Below are 20522 nucleotides of genomic sequence, written 5' to 3'. Positions count from 1 at the left end.
AAACAATCATATTTTCCTGGGTCTTTGGATACTGGTTCTGAATTTATGCTTGTTCTGGGACATCCCAAGAAGCATTGTGGCCCTCCAGTTAAAATAGGGATTTGGCTGATGTCTGACTCACAGTTAAGTACAGTTGGTCCCTAAACTCATCCTGTGATTATTTCTCCAGTCTCAGAATGTATAACTGGGATAGATTTGCTTAGAAGTTGGCAGAATTCTCAGATTGGTTCCCTGACCTGTGGAGTGAGGGCTGTTATGGTTGTAAAGGCAAATGGAAGCCTTTAGAGTTGACTCTGAGGAAAATAGAGAATCAAAAACAGTGTTACATCCCTGGAAGAGCTGCAGAAATTAGTGCCACCATCAAGGGCTCAAAAGACGCAGGGGTGATGTGACGGTTCCCACCACAGCTCCCGTAACTCTTTTTATCTGGCCAGTGCAGAAGACAGATGGATTGTGGAGAATGACAGTTGGCTATCAAAAACTCAATCAAGTAGTGACTCCAGTTGCAGCAGCTGTACCAGACGCGGTGTCCTTCCTTGAGCAGATTAACACATGTCCTGGCGCATGGTAGGCGGCTACTGATGTAGCACATGCCTTTTTTCTTGGTACCTGCCCGTAAGGACCACCAGAGTTGGCAAGGCCAGCAGCATACCCTTACAGTTTTGCTTCAGGGATATATTAACTCTCCTGCCCTGTGTCGTAACTTAGAAGGGATCTTGATGTGGTGTACTATATTGATGACACTACGCTGATGGGGCCAACTGAGCAGGAGGCAGCGCCCACTTTGAACTCATTGGTAACATAGACCCATGTCAGAGGGTGGGAAATAAATCTACCAAAACTCAAGGACCCTCTAACTCAATGAAATTCGTCCAGTGGCGTGGGACACTCAGAGACATTCCTTCTAGAAAAGAAGCATGACATCTGGTGGCCTATTTGGGTTCTGGAGATAGTACACTGCCCACTTGGGTGTGTTATGCCAGCCCATATTCCAAGTGACTCAGAAAGCCACTAGTTTTGTATGGGGTCTAGAACAGGGTGGGGGGGGGGCTCGGGAGTCTCTTCAATAGGTCCAGGCTGCTGTGAACACTGCTCTACCACTGGACCACATGATCTGGCAGACCAGATGGTAGTTGAATTGTCAATGGCAGATAGGAAAGCTATTTGGCATCTGGCAGCCCCCTATTGGTGAATTGCAGAAGAGACCTTTGGGATCTTGGAACAAGGCTGAACCATCATCTGCAGACAACTATTCTCCCTTTGAGAGACAGTTCTTGGCCTGCTATTGGGCCTTAGTGGAAACTGAACCTTTAACAATGGGCCACCAAGTTATCATGTGATCTGAGCTGCCCATCATGAGTTGGGTGTTATCAGACTCACCAAACCATAAAGTAGGACATGCACAATAGCAATTTAGTGTCAAATGGACATGGTATATATGTGATTGGCCCGAGCAGGTCTTGAAATTACAAGCAAGTTACATAAAGAAGTTACCCAAATTCCGATGGCTTCTAATCCTGTTACAATGGTATCTACTGCCAAGTATGTATCTATAACCTCATGGGATGATCCTTATGATCAGTTGACTGAGGAAGAGAAGACTAGAGCCTGGTTTAATCATGGTTCTGCACATCATGCAGGCAGCACTCAGAAGTGGACAGCACCTTTCTGGGACAACCCTGAAAGGTACTGGAGAACAGAAATCTGATGGGGCAAGTCCTTCTGTGTATATGTTTGTCTTATTAGTTGATAAATAAAGCACTGCTGGCCAGTAGGGAAGCCAGTTAGGCAGGACTAGGAGTCGAGGAGGATTCTGGGAAATGTAGTAAAGAGAAGTCTTGTGATCCAGGGAGGAAGTGACATAGCAGGCCGACTCAGAATATAAGCAGGGACAAGCAGGAAATCGCTCTCTTCCTCCTCCTCTCTTCTCTGTGGAGCTGCCATGTGAGTCCGGGAAAACAGGATGCTTGCCGCCGGCATCCTCAATAGGATAAGTTTATAAAATATATAGATTAATGATTATTGTTGATACTTAAGACAGAGCTAGCAATTGAGAAATCCTAGTCATTGGCCAGCAGCATTGTGCCTAAAACAAGTCTCTGCGTGTTACTTGGTACCTTAACGTGGTGGTGGGGCTCAGATGGATTGGCAGAAAGATTTATCGTTACAGAAATCTTCACAGTGGGCAGAACTTCGGGCATTGCACATGGCATTACAGTTTGTTTGGAAGGAGAATTGTTCAGTGGTTCATTGCTGTAACCAATGGATTGGCTGGATGGTCAGGGACTTGGAAAGAGCATGATTGAAAAATTGATGAGAAAGACATCTGGGAAAGAAGTTTGTGGATAGGTCTATGGTGGTATATTATTTATGATTTATTAAAGCTTGCCTGAGGGTACAGCAAGCAAAGCTAAACAAAAGCCATAGAGCCAGGCAATGGTGATACACACCTTTAATCCTAGCAGCCATACTAGCTAGCCATAGAGTCAGGTGATGGTGGCACACACCTTTAATCCCAGGACTCAAGAGACAGGCAGACAGATCTCTGAGCTACACAAAATTGATCCAGTCCTAAAAAGAAACAGCTCATACAAAGGTGATCTCAGCATTTGGGATCACACACCTTTAATCCCAAGATCTGAGAGGTATAAAAAGAAGTGAAGTCAGCCTTAAAGATTTAGTCTCCAGCCACGCTGAGGAGAGGCAGCAGTCTAGGATTGTACTCTGATGATTCATGGAGCTAGCCAGATCACCCTTTTAAGTTTGAGGTAGACGGAAGAGCTAGGGGCTGGCTGCTTTGTTTATCTGACCATCATCTTGAACCCCAAGATCTATCTCTGGGTTTTTGTTATTCGTGTTACATAGATCTCTCCAAATGGGCAAAGGATGTGAAGATCCTTGTACCCCATGTACATGCTCATCTAAAGGTGACTTCAGAAATACCAGTCCACAGAGTCCCCTCAACTATTGAAGGATTACATTTTTTAAAGCATCCCGGTGGGAAATTGAAGCTGGGCAAAAATGAGTACATGCTTTATGACTCCTTCCTTGTCTGATCTACCCAGTGGTGGGCGGCAGAGCCCACAGACACGAGCTTGTGTGCCAGGAGCATTCTCGAGAAGGAAGAGTTCACGTCTCTAGCACTTCAGTAATGGGCCATCAAACAAATAAAACAGCACTGTAAGGTATTTCAGGTATCCACAATGGGTCAGAGTATATAAAGCTCAGCAGTTCAGTTTCCTATGACTATTTGATAATCACGTCACCCCATTCTATGAAAAGACAGGGTAGGAATAATTACATTAAAGTTTTAGCTAATTACTACTAAAGTATCCACAGTATCGCTTATGTTGCATTAAGGCTTCTTTTAGTTTTTTTGTGTCAGGGTCTCATTAGGCCGAGCTGGCTTTGAACTCACTGTAAAATAACCTTGAAGTCTAGAGGGAGGGGAGGGGGAGGGAAGGGAGGAGGGAGAGGAGGGAAGGAGGAGGGAGAGAGGGGAGAGAGGGAGAGAGGGAGAGGGAGGGAGGGAGGAGAGAGGGGAGAGGGAGAGAAGGGAGAGGGAGAGGGGAGGGAGGGAGAGGGAGGGAGAGAGGGGAGAGGGAGAGGGGGGGAGAGGGGAGAGGGGAGGGGGGGGAGAGGGAGAGGGAGAGAGGGGAGAGGGAGGGGGAGGAGGGAGAGGAGGGGAGGGGGAAGGGAGGAGGGAGGGGGAAAGAAAGGAGGAAGGGAAGGGACAGAGGGAGAGGAGGGAGGGGGAAGGCTCGGGATAAAAGTGTTGCTCTCCCAGAGGATCTCAGTTCAATTCCCAGCACTCACACCTGTAACTGCAAGGGCTGACTCTCTTCTGGTCTCTGTGGACGACTGGACAACTGTCCTCACCATGTGTGAGCACCTGTACATGCACACACGCAATAAATCTTAGAAGTAAGGCCAGACGATAAGATCTACATTGCAAGAGCCCAGGAGGAACTAACCCAGGATCAGTGAGGTCTTCTGAGGCAGGATGTCCAAACATCAAAGTGATAACGGCCCAGACAGTAGATGACCAGATAAAGCAGAGGGGAACAGACGCATGCACACATCAGGAGACTCAAATGGGACACTGGGACCAAATAACTAGAGACCACTTGGGCCCTCATCTGTGGAATGTCTAGTTCAAGGTCGCAGGGTGTGGTCTAGGTTATAGGCAGGAGCCCCATATGGCACCAAGGGCAGGTACCTCCTCATAAGCCTGAGAATGTAAAATGGGAAATTGTTCTCTTTTAGGACATTAAAGCATGAACATCAACTGCACACTTAGTCTGGTTTTCTTACCATTAACCCTTTTAGGAAGGGAGCCACAGAGTGAGGCTCAGGGGCAAACAAAGACTTTAATTTGCTGGCTAGGAAACAAGTCAGCACTCTTGGTTAGAGTGAGCCTCACCCATCCTTAGTCCTGTTTACAGCATACCTGAAAACAAGAAAGCAGAGGCAAGAAACCATGACCAGCAGAAGCCCAGCAGGGAAGAGGCACTGCCAGGGTCCCTGATGATCACAGTCCCTACGTCCAGGAACCCCACCAGGTAATAAGGAGGACAGACAGACACAAAGGGCTGCTTTCGCAGGACAATGACAGTGCGTCTACGCGACACAAACAAGCGTAGGAACAAACATGTCCCTGCACCTGGACACAAGCTCCCTCGAGAGCAGACGCACTGACTACTAAGATAGACCCTGTGTTCGAGATGAAGACAGAGAACATCTGCCCCAAGGGAGTCTCCTAGACCTCCATGCTGGAGATGCTAACACAACAATGAAGGCAATGAGAAATCGCTGTTGATAGCCTGGGAATGTGTGTGCGGGCTACAGATCCTCAGTTATCTGTTCCCTGAGATTACATTAGCAAAGACCATCGTTTTCACAGCACAGAGCCCCGTGGCTCCGCAGTTACTCCAAGGAGTTCACTGAAGAAGTAACAGAAATACTGCATGAAGTGCAGAACTCGAACACTGTGACAGAACATGCCTCTCTGCTGTGGGATTTCCCTTTACACCGTGTGAAAGTGTGTCACTGAGGTCACTGAGATTGGCCAGTAGCTGAACAGGATACAGTTAGGTGGGAAAGCCAAACTGAGAATGATGGGATGGGGGGGGGGGGTCAGGAGTCACCAGCCAGACACAGGGGGAGCCGGAGATGAACATGCCATGCTGAAAAGGCACCGCCACGTGGCAGAGTGTACACAGGAATATGGGTTAACTTAAAATTTGAGAGCTAGTGAGTAGTAAGCTGAGCTGTTGGCCAGACATTTACAATTAATAGAAGCCTCTGTGTGGTAATTTGGAAGTGGCTCCAGGGATGGGAAAACAACAGCATTGCTTCCTGTTCACTAGCAATTGGAGAAAACCATAAAAACAAGTCTTGGTGAAAAGATGCACAAGGATTATATACGGAAAAAAAAGAAAATTTTAAGAATAAAGTAAAAAGCTAAATAAATGTGGACACATGTTCTGGACTGGAAAACATCATCCTGTTTATGTATCGTGTGAGAGATGCTACTGAGAAATGTAACGTAAAACTGAATGGCTCAAAACAGTAAGTATTTATCAGCCGCACAGGCTGTGTGTGTGTGTGTGTGTGTGTGTGTGTGTGTGTGTGTGTGTGTGTGTGTGTGTGTAGGGAGGCTGTGTGTGTGTGTGTGTGTAGGGATCTGGAAGCCAGTTTAGCAGGTGGTTATGACTCAAAGTCTCTCAAGAGGTTTCGTTCAGTAGAGATGTTAGTCATGCTGTACTCATCTGAAGACCTGACAGGGCCTAAGATGAACTTCCAAGATGGGTCAAGGGCACACCTGGCAAGTCAGTGTCAAATGCTGAGAGTAGGTTCTGTGCCTTACCACAGGCAGGCTCCCACGGGAGTTTCCGTGTCTGCAGGTCACAGCAGCTGGCTTCCCCAAGGGAAAGTGATCTAGGAGAATACAGAGCAGCTGTGTTCTGACCCACTCTTGGGAGTCACAGTGTCCTTCTGTGTTCATTGTAGGTCAGTCATTGTGTACAGTTACCCAAGCAGCCCCTGAATCAGAGGCCAATCTGGGCCTCACAGTAAATAAAACTCAGTCTCTCTCTCTGTCTCTCTGCCTCTCTGTCTCTGTCTCTGTCTCTGTCTCTGTCTCTCTCTCTCTCTCTCTCACACACACACACACACACACACCCTCCACACCAAAAAAAAAAAAAAAAAAAACCAAACAAACCCTCTAACAAATAGATAAACAATAGAAACACCAGCCAAACACAGCATAAAACCCCTCATCTTATTAGGCTGGCAAGTTGGCTTAAAGGTAAGAGTACTTGTCGCTAGACAGGACAACCTGGATTCAACCCATGGCACCCACATGGCAGCTCACACCTGTCTGTGACTCTAGTTCTAGGGTTTCTGACATCCTCACACAGACACACATGCAAGTAAAACACCAATGAACATAAAATAAAAAATAAAATAAAAAATAAAAAATATTATAAAAAATAAGAAAATATAAAAAGACGTCTGTCTTAGTCACTGTTCTACTTCTTTGAAGAGACACCATGACTAAGGAAATGCTTAACTGGGGGCTAGCTTACAGTTTTAGATGCATAGGCCATCATGATCATGACAATAAGCAGACAGCCACAGTACTGAGGCACTAGCTGAGACCTTTATACCCTTGATCCACAAGCAACAGGCAGAGAGACCTGGCTTGGTGTGTGGGCTTCTGAAACCTCAAGCCCACTGTCAGTGGCACGCCTCCTCCAATGATGCCAAATCTCCTCCAACAAGGCCGCACCTCCTACTCACTCCCAAACAGTTCCATTTACTGGAGACCAAGCATTCAAACATCTGAGTCTATGAGGGCCATTCTTGTTCAAACCACCACAACTTCATGTTCTACAATTCAAAGTAAATGAAATATTAGAAGAGGCAAAATTGTGTCGACAGAAGATCCATGTCATCAGCACCTGGCAGTTGCTGCAGGTGTACACAGCTGTAGACTACAAGACAAAAGAGAAATAACAACACAACTACCTCCAAAGAGGAATAAACATTGTACTTCTCTATTTAAACACATGTGCGCGCACACAAACTCACACACACCAATCTAACACTCCAAGACAATCAAAATTGATTAATAATGTCCAGTCTCCTGTTGGGAAGACAATGTGAAGACCTTATGGGAAAAGCCCCATCACACAGCTGACCTGCTAATCTGCCAGAAATTGATGGCACATGTGCTGCCTGCGACCTCCTCTTTATCCCATTGCTTCTTCTCTAATGCGCACCTTGCAACCAGTTGATGGTTACTTTCCATGATCTTCTGTCTCTAGGCCACTGTGTAAGTCCCCAGCTGTGGCTTTCCGTGTGTCTCATTTGTGGAGCTGCAGAGGCAGCGCGTCTTACAGAGAACCTGGCTTAACTACTGTCAGGTGGCTCATAACTGGCTGTGAGTCCAGGTCCTGAGGATCCAACATTCTTTTCTGGCCCTCTACAGGGACTGCACATGGTGCGCAGACTTATATGAGGTAACACTCATATATTAAAAACAAACACAAAAAAACAAAAAACCCCAGAACTATCATTTAATACGGTAATCCCATTCTAAGTATATAATGAAAAATTAAAATCAGAAGGTTGATGAGGTGGCTCGGTGGGTAAAGAAAGGCACTTGCCACTGAACCCGACAACCTGAGTTTGATACCTAGGACCTACATGGAAAGAACCAGCTCTAGCAAGTTGTCCTCTGAACTCCACACATGTGCCATGACATATGCACACACCACACAGTAAATGAATAAACAAATAAAATTTGAAAAACTTAAAAATAATTTAAATTAGAGCCTTGAAGTGATGTTAACACTCTCATTTTCACTGTAGTACTATCTACAATAACCAATAATCAATGTCCAATGATACCTGAATGGATAAACCCTTGAGCTATAAAAGGAAACTGAAATTCCTCACTATGCAACCTCAAAGCCCACCCCCTCAGCAACACACTTCCTCCAACAAGGTTATACCCACTCCAACAAAGCCACATCTCCTAGTAGCGCCACACCCTATGAGATTATGGAGGCCAATCACTTTTAACCTCCAAACAGATGAACCACCAAACGGATCAGGAGGCTTCTTTTAGTAGATGCAGGCAGGTATCTAGTCTCAGGACAGAGCAAGTGGGGGGTGGGGAGGGAGGCAGGAAGAGATCAGCATAAACGTGGGTGAGACTCTGAGTGTGACACACTCAGTGAGGCACTGGGATCACAACTGCTCTCCCTCTCTCTGAGGGTGTGAGTCCCAAAGGTGAAGGCTCTCCCTCCCTCTGAGGGTGTGAGTCCCAAAGGTGAAGGCTCTCCCTCCCTCTGAGGGTTTGAGTCCCAAAGGTGAAGGCTCTCCCTCTCTCTGAGGGTTTGAGTCCCAAAGGTGAAGGCTCTCCCTCTCTCTGAGGGTGTGAGTCCCAAAGGTGAAGGCTCTCCCTCTCTCTGAGGGTGTGAGTCCCAAAGGTGAAGGCTCTCCCTCCCTCTGAGGGTGTGAGTCCCAAAGGTGAAGGCTCTCCCTCCCTCTGAGGGTGTGAGTCCCAAAGGTGAAGGCTCTCCCTCCCTCTGAGGGTGTGAGTCCCAAAGGTGAAGGCTCTCCCTCCCTCTGAGGGTTTGAGTCCCAAAGGTGAAGGCTCTCCCTCCCTCTGAGGGTGTGAGTCCCAAAGGTGAAGGACCTCCCTCCCTCTGAGGCTGTGAGTCCCAAAGGTGAAGGCTCTCCCTCTCTCTGAGGGTTTGAGTCCCAAAGGTGAAGGACCTCCCTCCCTCTGAGGCTGTGAGTCCCAAAGGTGAAGGCTCTCCCTCTCTCTGAGGGTTTGAGTCCCAAAGGTGAAGGCTCTCCCTCTCTCTGAGGGTTTGAGTCCCAAAGGTGAAGGCTCTCCCTCTCTCTGAGGGTGTGAGTCCCAAAGGTGAAGAACCTCTGTCCCTCCAAGTGTGGGTGTTTCCTTGGAACTTCTGGAGGGTCAGTGTAACATGAAAAATAAAATCCAGAGACTGACACTGGGGTTCAAGCTTCAAGCTGAGAGTCAGAAAGGCAAGCAGTCAGGCGCTAGCTCTCACTCTGCCTCAGGCTGAAAGGGCTGTCCTCTCCTAGGTGTAGCTGGAGAATAAATCTCCCCACCAAACATCAGACTGCAATCCCAGACTACTGCCTCTTCCTTCTATACCTCTCAAACCCTGGTATTTAAAACGTGTGGTCCCAAGTACTGAGACAGCCTTCGAGTGAGCTGTTCCTTTTTAGGACTGGATCAATTTCATGTAGCTCATTGTGGCCTTGAACTAACAGAGATCTGTCTGCCTGTCACTTGAGTCCTGGGATTAAAGGTGTGTGCCACCATCACCTGACTCTATGACTTGCTAGTATGGCTGCTGGGATTAAAGGTGTGTATCACCATTGCCTGGCTCTATGGCTTTTGTTTAGCTTTGCTTTCTGTACCCTCAGGCAAGCCTTAATAAATTACAAATAATATACCACCACAGTCCAGCTTCTCTATGTGGGCCTTCTAGGGCCAAGCAAACTCATGGCTTTAGCCAGCCTGATTTCTCTTGTACCCCGATTTTATTTTCTATGAACTGCTAAATTTGGGACTCTAACTTCTAAGTTCCCAAAGTTTAACTGAAGGTCTTGAGCAACACGTGAGTTATTTGCCCTCTACCCTGTACCCCTGTTTGGGCAGTCTGCATAAGAAATCTGGGGGAAAAGGAATAAACAGAAAAAAGTAAGCACAAAGAAAAGGAAAAAACACACCCAAGAGAAGACCTACACAACATTAGCTCTCACCACCCAGGAAGAGGGTCAGCTCCTAAGTTTGCTCCAATTTCCATCAGTCTTAGGACAGTCTTTTATTTACTTGTTTTTTGTTTGTTTGTTTGGTTTTTTGTTTTTGTCATTAAAGTAAAGCATATGAAGAAGAGACGGGCAAATCAGAGCCCGCACAGGGGACACCTGACTCCCCCGAGGTAACTTAACTCATCTTCCCTTCCCCTCTCTTTCATGTGGACCCATAACAGCTACAATCTTGTACCATCTGAGTGTTTGTTTGAAAAGCTTTGAAGATCTTAACTGTCCACAGAACAACAACCCAAACGCAAACCACAGTCAATGCTCGATGTAATCTGGCTTCCATGTACATTTCTACCCTACAGTGGGAAAGACAGATTCTTTTTCACACTAACATTGTTTGATTGCAAGATAACCAGAGTCTGATGGTCCGAACAGAGCAAGTAACAAAGGCAGACAACAGGCGCAGCGAGGGCGCCACAGCACACACTCCCGAGACGGAGACTGAGAGTTACTTTGCTCTTAGACAGCTTGAAAAGAAGAGCAAATGCTGGAGATGAGAGCTATGCAACCATACACTTGGCAGAAGCAGGTTCTTTCTATTTTAATCATGGCTGAGTGGGACCGCGCTTTTGAGAGTCGAGGTACACCCCAGTGGTTATGACTCATGACTATGATTCATGAAACTGTGGCAAATGGAGAAGTACTGGGGACAGAGATGGCTGCAGAGCTAGCTCTTGGCGGAACCACAAGTAGAACTTAAATAATGTACAATATGTAGGCAACGTTTGCTTTAGGGGAAATAAAGTACTCGTGTGTAACGAGACTGGTAGAGTTATGAATAAACACAGTGGCCTCAACTTTTTCAGTCTTGTACCAACAAAGTACTTCAGAAGATCCATAGCAAAAGTAGTTCACCAAAAATGTCCAAGCACTTGGAGCTGGAGAGATGGCTCAGTGGGTAAAGTGCTTGCTACTCCAGTAGGACTGCTGTTTGGATCCCCAGCACCCACCACATAAACACTAGGTGGGCACGGAGGCCTTCCTGTAATACAGCACACAGAGCAAGCTAGCTGGCTAGAGTAGCCAGATGGGCAAGATCTATGTTAACTGAGAGAAACTGCCCCAACATATGATGATTGTTCTCCTCAACAACCTAGAAAGACATCCAATGTTAGTTTGGGCCTCGACACATATGTGCCTCCCCACAAGTATGCTCAAACACATTAACACATACACAAATGTACATGCTCGTAACAATTTTTAAGCACTGAAACAAATTGAAATACCCCTTGGACACTAAGCCAAACTTCCTAATTCCATTCTTGCAGCCATTCAGAGCATCTCATATTTAAACAGAACTACGAAAAGAGGAAAAAGTCAACACACACACACACACACACCATCACACACACACACACACCATCACAGGTCACCAAATGGAACCAAAGGATAGCTGTTCTCAGCGTGCTGTGGCTACCAGTAAGGTAGCAATTCCTCTGCCTCCACCTAGGAAAAGGATTTAGCTCACATCCATCTCCGTGACCAGCTGAGACACAAGTCTGGCTCTTAGGTGGTAAAATAGCATGCGGTGTGACTGATCAACTCTCCATTAACCGCTGGATATTTGAGAAGCATGGATAATCATGCAAGAATAAACAACACAAGAAAAGATAAAAACTGTTAGAATTAAAAGAGATCAACTTATAATAAACTAAACTCAAGTCAAAGTTAGCTTTTCAGGAGAGCAGGAATAGCTTTTTGTTTCTAAGACAGCAAACAACAAATAACATACGGTTTACACTAGTGGTCCTCAACCTTCCTAAAGCTGCAACCCTTTAATACAGTTCCTCATGTTGTGGTGACCCCAACCATAAAATTATTTTGTCAATACTTCACAACCGTAATTTTGCTACTTTATGAAATGTAAATATTTGATATGCAAACCCTACTAGGGTCGCAGCCCGCAGGCTGAGAACCACTGTTTTACACAATTTCCCCCCCATCCTGGTGCTAGGGATTAAACCCAGATCTTATGCATGTTAGACAAGTAACTCTGCCACCGAGCTTCATCTCCCGCCCTGCCTACTGCCCCCGACAATAAAACAAATCACATAATAATTTCCAGAATTGAGTAAAATTATTTCTTAAGCACAGTATTGTTGATACATTACACCTTCTGATGGTGAAAGTTTAAATACGTTTGTGTCTGTGTGTGTGTGTGTGTCTGTGTGTGTGTGTGTGTGTGTATGCATCCACCAACACACACAGCTAACGACTTTCAATACATTTACTTACTTACTTACTTACTTATTTGTGGGCGTGTGCATGTGTATTGCTCTCCCTTTCCACAATGTGGGTCCTCAGATTGTTACACTTGGCAGCAAGTACCCATCAAACCATTTTGGTGAGCCCGCCAATGGGTTTTGTGACACCACTTCACAGTAATGAGTAACTGTCTGCACGTTCCTTTCTAGTAGCATGAATTGTAACATTTAATGCTAAAAAGCTAGCATTAAAACCAAAAGAAAAAGGAAGTTATCTCATCTACAGGACAAAGGAGAAGTCACACTGAGCAAGAGGCCATCTGGATGGACTGTGTCCTTGTGACTCTCAGACACGGGCAGGCCCTATGCTCACTTCAGTGGCCACCAAGCGAGACACTCACAAAGAACGCTACTATTTTCTTTCTGCTTGTAGGAGACAGGCTGGCTCTGAACCGACAACCTTCCTGCCTCTGTTTCTTGACAGATGCAATTATAGGGGTACATTGCCATGCTCTGCTCATAAAGTAAACCCCCTTTATAATCATCTATCTTTACACCATATTATACGTGACATATGATATGGTAAAAAGAGGGAGGGCTTTCTTGACAAAACCAGAAAGAAAACAGTAATTTGGAAACAATCGCCAACATGTACGGCCCAGCATGAAAGAAAACTAGCTATGATTAGTGCCTCTATCAACCATTTTTTTAAGCCAGCTAACTAATTAGTGCTAGGGGTTTTGCAAATGCCAGCTATGAGCTCCACCATACACACTCAGCTCATGATTAGTCAGCAGAAATAAAAAAGGTGCTATCCACATGCTGGAAAAATAAGAAAGAGAGTAATATGAAGATTTAATCAGACTTTAAAAATCATTTTAGATGATCACTGTAAGAGAAGAAAATTCAGTGATTTAAACGAATGGTTAATGATAATGGACTCCTCAAAATGCCAAGTCATCTGGGAATTCTATATCAAACGCATTATGGGCCTATTTACGACTCTGAAAAAAGGATTCCACGTTAGAAATTACTAGGTGCCTTCAGCTTACTGGCTGTGAGGGTGCAGACTGGAAGAGACATGACTTCAGCATGAACACTCCCAGGGTCCAGAAAGACCAACAGCTGAGAAATGAGACCTCCAATTCCAGAGCCGGACTGGCACAGAATGAAACTTTCTGAGGTGATGGTAAACACTCAACTCACCACCAGAAGTCTAAAAACAGAACAGCGAAAGAAAATGGGGCATTTTTAAACAAATGTATCACAGTGTGTTATTAAAGAAACGCTACAGCTGCTAACTGAAACCTGCAGCCACGGGAAGATGAAAACACACACACGAGAGGGTGGTCCTCCTGCTCCCGTCTGATGCCACTGCTGCCAGGGAAGGAGAGCTCCCATGGCATGGCGCCTACATGCAGCTCTCTCTGTGCCATACTGGGTCAGTGGCGATGAGGTGAGCGACACTGGGAAGGGCAGGCCACGTGGCCTGGAGGCAAAACTGACCCCAGAATGACCCCAAACCACAACAGGTCTCAAGAATACCAGATAGCTCACAACTGTGATCCTGGCAGGGCAGGACAGCTGTGAGCTCAAGATGAACCCAGTCTCTAAGGGTGGAGGGAGGGGAGAAGGAGAGAGAGGGAAAGAGGGAGGAGAGTGGGGGAAGGGAAGAGAGAGGGAGGAAAAGGGCAAGGGAGAGAGGGAGAGGAGGGTGGGGGAGGGGAAGGAGGGGGAGGGAGGGAGGGGAAAGGAGGGAGGAAAACAAGAACAGGCTGTCTCAGGAGTTCTGAAGGTTTCACTGGGAGTTCCTGGGTAAATGATGAAATAAGGAAGAGAAAAGTCTTCATTTTGACCCACAGGATTTTAGCTGAGAGCATACAGCTAAGGAAAATGAATGACCTCATTCTATCTGAAATGACTTACAACAGGGAGCTTACAGAGAAAGCTGCACAATGCCTTATGGAAGCCAAAGTCCCGATTGCTCCTTCAGGAAAGGAGGGTCGGGGTGACTTACTGACAGGTCTGCAGTGAGGGCGTAATTGTCTGTTTTCCCTTTAATGCTGTGCACATTCCTACAGACCCATTCTGTAATGTTCTTAGCCTTTTTTTCAAGAAGGAGATTAAAATGGTTTGTTTTGTTTTTTGAGACAAGGTTTCTCTGTGAAACAGTCCTGTCTGTCCTGGAACTCACCATGTAGACCAGGCTGGCCTTGAACTCACAGATAGGTCTGCTGAGTGATGGGATCAAAGGCATGCACCACCACTACCACCATCCCAGCAAACTATTTTCTATATACGCTAGTTACAAATTTACTTTCGGTCCAACGCTGTTTCCCCAGCTTTATGACTAGGGTCTCCATGCTCTCAGTAGGTCACGCCAACTGTTTCTGCGGGTTTCTCTAGGACCTTCTTGGCTCCTTTGCTCATCCCTCCTCCCTCCCCACAACTGGATTCCAGGAGTATGGTTCAGTGTTTAGCTGTGGATGTCTGTTTCTGCTTTGAACAGCTACTGGATGAAGGCTCTAGGAATGGTAACCAAGGTAGACACCAATTTCATTATAGGGGAAGGGCATCAATGGCATTTTCTCCACCACTGCCTGGATTCTTAGTTGGGGTCATCCCTGTGGATCCCCGAACATTTCCCCTATGCCAGACCTCTCTCCAAACCTGTGCTGTCTCCCTCTATGAAGGCATCTCCTTTCTTGCCCTCCTCTACTCCTCCCCTGTCTCAGTCCTCTTGTTCTCCTCCCCCTCCCCTTCTTCCCTTCCCACCTCCTTCCTCTCCAGGCCCCCCATGCTCCCACTTTGTTCAGGGGTTCTTGCCCCCCTCCCCTTCTTCCAGGGACTATGCAATCTTCTCTTGGTGTCCCCCTTGTTTCCTAGCTCCTCTGGCAGTGTGGACTGTAGACTGGTAATCCTTTACTTATATCTAAAATTCATATATGAGTGAGTGCATACCATGTTTATCTTTTTGTGACTGGGTTACCTCACTCAGGATGGTTTGTTTCCTCTAGTTCCATCCATTTATCTGTGAATTTCAAGATTCCATTGTTTTTTTCTGCTGAGTAGTACTCCATTGTATAAATGTACCACATTTTCTCTATCCATTGAGGGGCATCTAGGTTGCTTCCATGTTCTGGCTGTTACCTCTGAATGTGGGTGCCAGCTAGGAGGCCAAGACAGTCTATGGGACCTCTAACAGTGGAGCCAGTCTTTAACCCTAGAGCACAAATGGACTTTGGGAGTCCATTCCCTTTGGAGGGAAACTATTGCAGCCCAGATACAGCAAGGAGGGCCTAGGCCCTCCCCCAAATGACAGACTTTGAAGGTCCCTGGTGAAGGGCCTCACTATCCCTGGGGAGGAGTTGGGGATGGGTTGGGGAAGATAAGAGGATGGGAGGGCCAGGGAATGGGGGTGATGGATATGTAAATATGAGTAGTAATTAAAGAATTTAAAGAAAAAAAAGAACTAAGTTTTAAAATACAAAGGATAACACAGAAACATACCTGATATAGAGTAAATCTGAAATAAAGAGGTTTGAGAACTATTTCAGAATGGGGCAAGGAGGGATGAAGACTTACAGATGTAAAAGTGGGACAAGAAAACACAGAAATAATTACGAGAGGATGTATCTCAAAAGCGGTAATAAAACAAAAACAAAAACAAATTTACTTTCGTAAGTTTAGAGGTTTACATTCACGTCACAAAGCGTCGATGTCAATCACATGCTCTAAGTGTCTTTTAAAATGTTTCCTGAGATGTAATGGATTCCCATGGACATGGGCAAGAGAAGGAAATCAGATTAGGGAACCAAAACCTTGGGCACCCTCCCTTCTTCCCTCTCTGGCCACAGACACAGTGATCTTGGTGTCCTCAGACACACCTGACTCTGCAGTCACCTCATCCTTCCCCCACACAACCTCGTCTCTTACACGGTAAGTGGAGCGGCTCTCCCGCTCACTCTGTGTCATCCTCCTCTTACTATGAGTTAGACAACTGATGCCATTTAAAAACAACACTGACTAAAACCTCATCTAAAACCTTCATCAAAGCAACTCTGAAACTTGAGACCAACCAGTCTCCTTTGTCTTGATTGTGATTTTCCGTGTAACGGCCCCATTTTAGTCACCAAGGAAGGAACATCAAGCTATACCTGATATGGGTAAAAGGACGCTAGACACAGGTGTGTGTGTGACCCACAATCCGCACCTGACTTCTTTTTTCCTGTTTTTTCTTCCATTCAAAAAAAGAGGGGAAACCAGGGAAAGGAGGTAAAAAAAAAAAATTACACTTACAAGTCCACTTATGGCTACAATCCAGATGTAGGAACCAGAGGTGAAAAGCTACAAAAGAAAACAAAAGGCAACTAAAAATGAAATCCAGCTGCCAGCCACAGCATACTTAACATCACACACTGCAGTGGTGACCACAGGAGTTACATACACATTAATCATGCAAGGCATAATTTAGGGAAACGGTTTACAAGAGAAGGAAGAGCAATTCTGCTTGTATAAAACAAAACAAAATAAAATAAGATGCTGATCTTTTCACCGGAGTCTCTGGGCTTTCTGTATCGGATAACACGTGTGTTATCACAACTGGCCCCTGACATGCAAAGAAAAATAACTGAATTTCAAGCATATTCTCACTTTCAATGGGACCTTAGCCGACTTACAGTAAACAACTACAAATAAATAATTAGCATTCACAATGTAGAAGCAACAGTCGTTGTCTATACTTGGCGCTAGGTAATGGTCTGTAACGGCTGTTCATACAACTCCCTCGTTTTAATTTCTCAACATTGCTTTGTGTGGTACATTCAGAATGGAGAACTTGCCAGCATCTAAGTCCACGCCCCATGGTATCCTTTTCAGGGACAGAACCCTCACTCTGGATAGCTGCAGCGGCAGGCCCTCTGCAAACATTAACGCTTTAGTTTAGGGTTTGTATGGGATTCCTTCCTGGGTGTGTGGGCGAGTGGGTCTCTGGTTCTTATGCCTTCTCTTGGGGCTCTTTTCCTTTTGTTGGTTTGCCTGGTCCAACTTCCTTGTGATGTTTTTTTTATTTTATTTTATCTTACTATATTTTATTTTGTTAAAACAGTCAAATAAAGTTGTTAAGACTGAAACAGTTTTAACTGATGCGAAAGTATGAAGGGCATTAGAACTAGACCTCATGAAATTTCTCCCTTTGTTTTCCAAAGTTTTATCTGAGAGACATGTTCAAGGCTCTAAACAAAACAATAAAAATCACAAAGCATCTCTAAGTGTCCTGTGAGCATAAAAGGATCTGTGGCTTCTTGCTTAGTTTTGGAAGGTTCGGGGGGAGCTGCAGGAACATGGAGAGAGAAAGGGGATGGATGCTGAATCAGCACAGCTCAGATGCACTGCTGACAACTGTGCTAGACGGAAATTCAGAGTTCTGCACAGGTGACACAGAAACACAGAACACAGACAGACAGACGGACGTGCAGGGAAAGGAGGCTGTGGGCTTTGCTCCAGTGCCCACTCACAGGGAAGGAGAAGTTACTGCCACTGTCCACTTGACCTTCCTTTCTTTCTTTCTTTCTCTCTCTCTCTCTCTCTCTCTCTCTCTCTCTCTCTCTCTCTCTCTCTCTCTTCTTTCTGGCAGGACGCTAGGCTGCTGTACCCAGCTCTCTCTTAACAGGGATGAAGACTGTGTATGTGGACAAGCATCTGCTCTTATGAGAGGAGGAATCCAAAACTAGCCAACATTTCCTAGAGCCAGGCACTGTTCTCCAGGCATTTCATAGCCTCACTCAGATTTCTCATCAGCCAGCGAGGAGAGCACACGGGTGCTTGCCCTGGGCCATGCAGCAACAGGAGGTGTGACTGGGGTACTCTGCCCCATGGCTCTGTACTCCTCATCCATTTGCCTCTCATACCCAAGTCACATAGCCTGCCATCTGTCAGTAAAAGAATAACTTCTTAGGTCTCTCACATCCCTCGCCTTAGAAGCAAGCTTTGGCTTGCACTCTGAAAGGGTGGAAATGCGCCTCCAGGCAAGTGAGCACCTCACACTGACTCCATCTTCCAGCCACCATCCGATGGCTTACATTTGTGTCACCAAACAAGCACTCGGGCTCTTATGATGATTAAAGCCACTTGCCTGCCCATCCATCTGTCTACCTAATAGTCCTGGCTTCAAGTACCCACGGTGGGGAGAGGGAAAGCCAGAGAAGTATGCATGAAAGGAGCTAGACTTGGGGGCAGGGCTCAGTGCATTAGTGCCTGCCGCACAGGTCCACAGCACATAACAAGTCAGCACAGTGAGGTGTGGGTGTTACCCCGTCACTAGGAGGGTGGAGGAACAGAGCTGATGAACTCCAAATTCAGTGAGAGACTCCAGCTCAAGAAACAAAGGTGTCAGGCAGTCAAGAAACACATCAAGTCTACCTTTGGTTTCCATACATATGTATGGAAACCCCCATGGTAACAAGTGGAACACAGACACACAGACACACAGACACACAGACACACAGACACACAGACACACAGACACACACACACACACACACACACACACACACACACACACACACACGATATATGAAAGAAAGTGCAGAGTGTATGGAGGAGAGGGCAGGACAGATACAAGCGTTAAACCATTGTGCCTTCAGGATGGTGAGGAATGGAAGAGGCACTGGATAGACAAGAACCCAGGCTGTCACTCTCTCTCGAGGACTAGACTGTGTCAAGAAGCAGGTGACACACCTCCCCTCTACCTTACAATGTTAGTGCAAGGACCATGAGAAAAGTAGAAATTTATATTGATTTGGAAACCTATCTGAGGTAGTGGTATCGACATTTCTGTCTTGGGACAGGGCTAAGAGGCTGGAAGTCACCCAGGTGAAATCCCTGTGGTCCTATGGACTTCCACATACCCCATAACTAATGAAGTAACACCCTTTCTGTCCTCGATGGTTTCGCCTAACATCAGAGCTGGGAGAACTAGACGGTCACCAGGAGACTCAAGGGGTTTCGGAACTTGACACACATTTCACTGCTGGAGAAAGCCATGGCAAGACAAGAGTGAGCCAGGACCCATGTGTCATGCTGTAGAGTCTGAAAGGTGAGGGTAAACACCCCGTGGTGAGGAAACAGCTACCCCGGATGAGCCACTGATAACGGACAGCAGACTGGAGAAGGTGGACACGGGGAGGGAGGAGGGGCAGCTCACTGTGTATGTGTCTGGACTGGTGTGTGTGGGGTAAGGAACACTGTACCTGGTAACCGGGGGGATCAAAAGGCCAAGCTATACAGGGTGCCACAGGAAGCTATAGACTACTCAAAAGCCAGCCGCGAGGGGAAAAGAAAAGAAAGTGACAGAGAGAGTGAAGACAGAAACCTGGAGAGCACCGAGTCTTCTAGCACAGGCCTGAGGCTGCAGAAGCATCTGGTGCACGCTGGGTGCTGGGTGGTCTAAGTTTTCATGTCAGACAAAGGCTCTCGTGGCTTCACAGCAAGGCCGCTACAAGCATGACCCAGTCACCATGTCTGAACAGACAGACTGGAGTGGGCGTGGCCACTTCCACCTTCTCTCCTTCTTTGCAGAAGGGGGAGCATGTTGGACACTGAACCTGGGGTCTTGGACATGCTCTGCAAGGGTGTTACCACTGAGCGGTGTCCTATGTGTCTTTCCTCTTTACATGACTTGTGCTCTTTTTCACTACATGTGCACGTGTGCATCTGTGTGTGAGGGCAGGCACCTGCAGACGCCAGAAGGCACCTCAGATCTCCTGGAGCTGGACTTACAGGCAGTTATGAGCTGCCTGAAGTGGGGTGTGGGGTGTGCTGGGAACCGACCTTGGGTCTTCTGCAAGAGCAGCACACACCCTTAACCGGGCATCTCTCCAGCCCCTTCTTTTTAACCTTTTGTGTTTAAATTTTGAGACAGGATCTTACTTGGCTGCCCAGGGTGCCCTGAACTTATTCTGTAGCCTACTCTGGCCGTGGACCTAAAATCCTGCTTCTTCCTCTGACTACCACACACTCGGCTTGACGGTGCTTCTTGCAAACTCCGCAGCTTGGATGGGCGAAGCATGCTGGGTTTCTTCTCATGGCTTCACACGTGGCCCAGTGCATGGCGTGCCAACCCTGACACTCATTTTCCGTTTCCTCCATTCTCATTATTTCCACTTCAAGCTATGATTCTCAAATGCAGTCGCATACAAATGCATGATTAAATGAAAATATTTCCCACTGATACAAATTACAGTGAAAGCTTTTATCAGATTTCTGAAGGCTATGAAAGTATTCTAGCACCTTCTGAACCTTGATGCTCTCACTCTCTAACACTTCCTCTCTGAGCATGATACAGATCATGAAGCCAGATTTATGGAAACACCCTTGAAGGAGAAAAAGACAAAAGAGAAAAGAGCAAAATAAAACAAAAAGCAAAAAACCACCCAGATCTGG

At 46.3% G+C, this 20522-nt stretch overlaps 1 protein-coding gene across 4 annotated transcripts in view; it reads right to left on the bottom strand.

Moving 5' to 3' along the window:
- Ubac2 (UBA domain containing 2) overlaps window positions 1-20522 on the bottom strand; it is a 175748-nt gene that overhangs the window by 44044 nt on the left and 111182 nt on the right. For 3 of the 4 annotated variants that reach the window (XR_004772224.1, XM_035452114.1, XM_035452116.1), the window contains exon 6: window positions 16380-16427. The exons of the other annotated variant lie outside the window; for it this stretch is intronic. Coding sequence is in view for 2 of the 3 variants with exons in the window: in XM_035452114.1 (XP_035308005.1) it covers window positions 16380-16427 (48 nt within the window). In the remaining variant the exon portion in view is untranslated. The remainder of the gene's footprint in view (window positions 1-16379; window positions 16428-20522) is intronic. 4 annotated transcript variants of the gene reach the window in all.

Source organism: Cricetulus griseus, assembly GCF_003668045.3.
Source record: "Cricetulus griseus strain 17A/GY chromosome 1 unlocalized genomic scaffold, alternate assembly CriGri-PICRH-1.0 chr1_1, whole genome shotgun sequence".
NCBI classification, from domain to species: Eukaryota; Metazoa; Chordata; class Mammalia; order Rodentia; family Cricetidae; genus Cricetulus; species Cricetulus griseus.
Note: the sequence above shows the minus strand (reverse complement) of the source record. Positions and strands in the feature narration are given on the sequence as shown.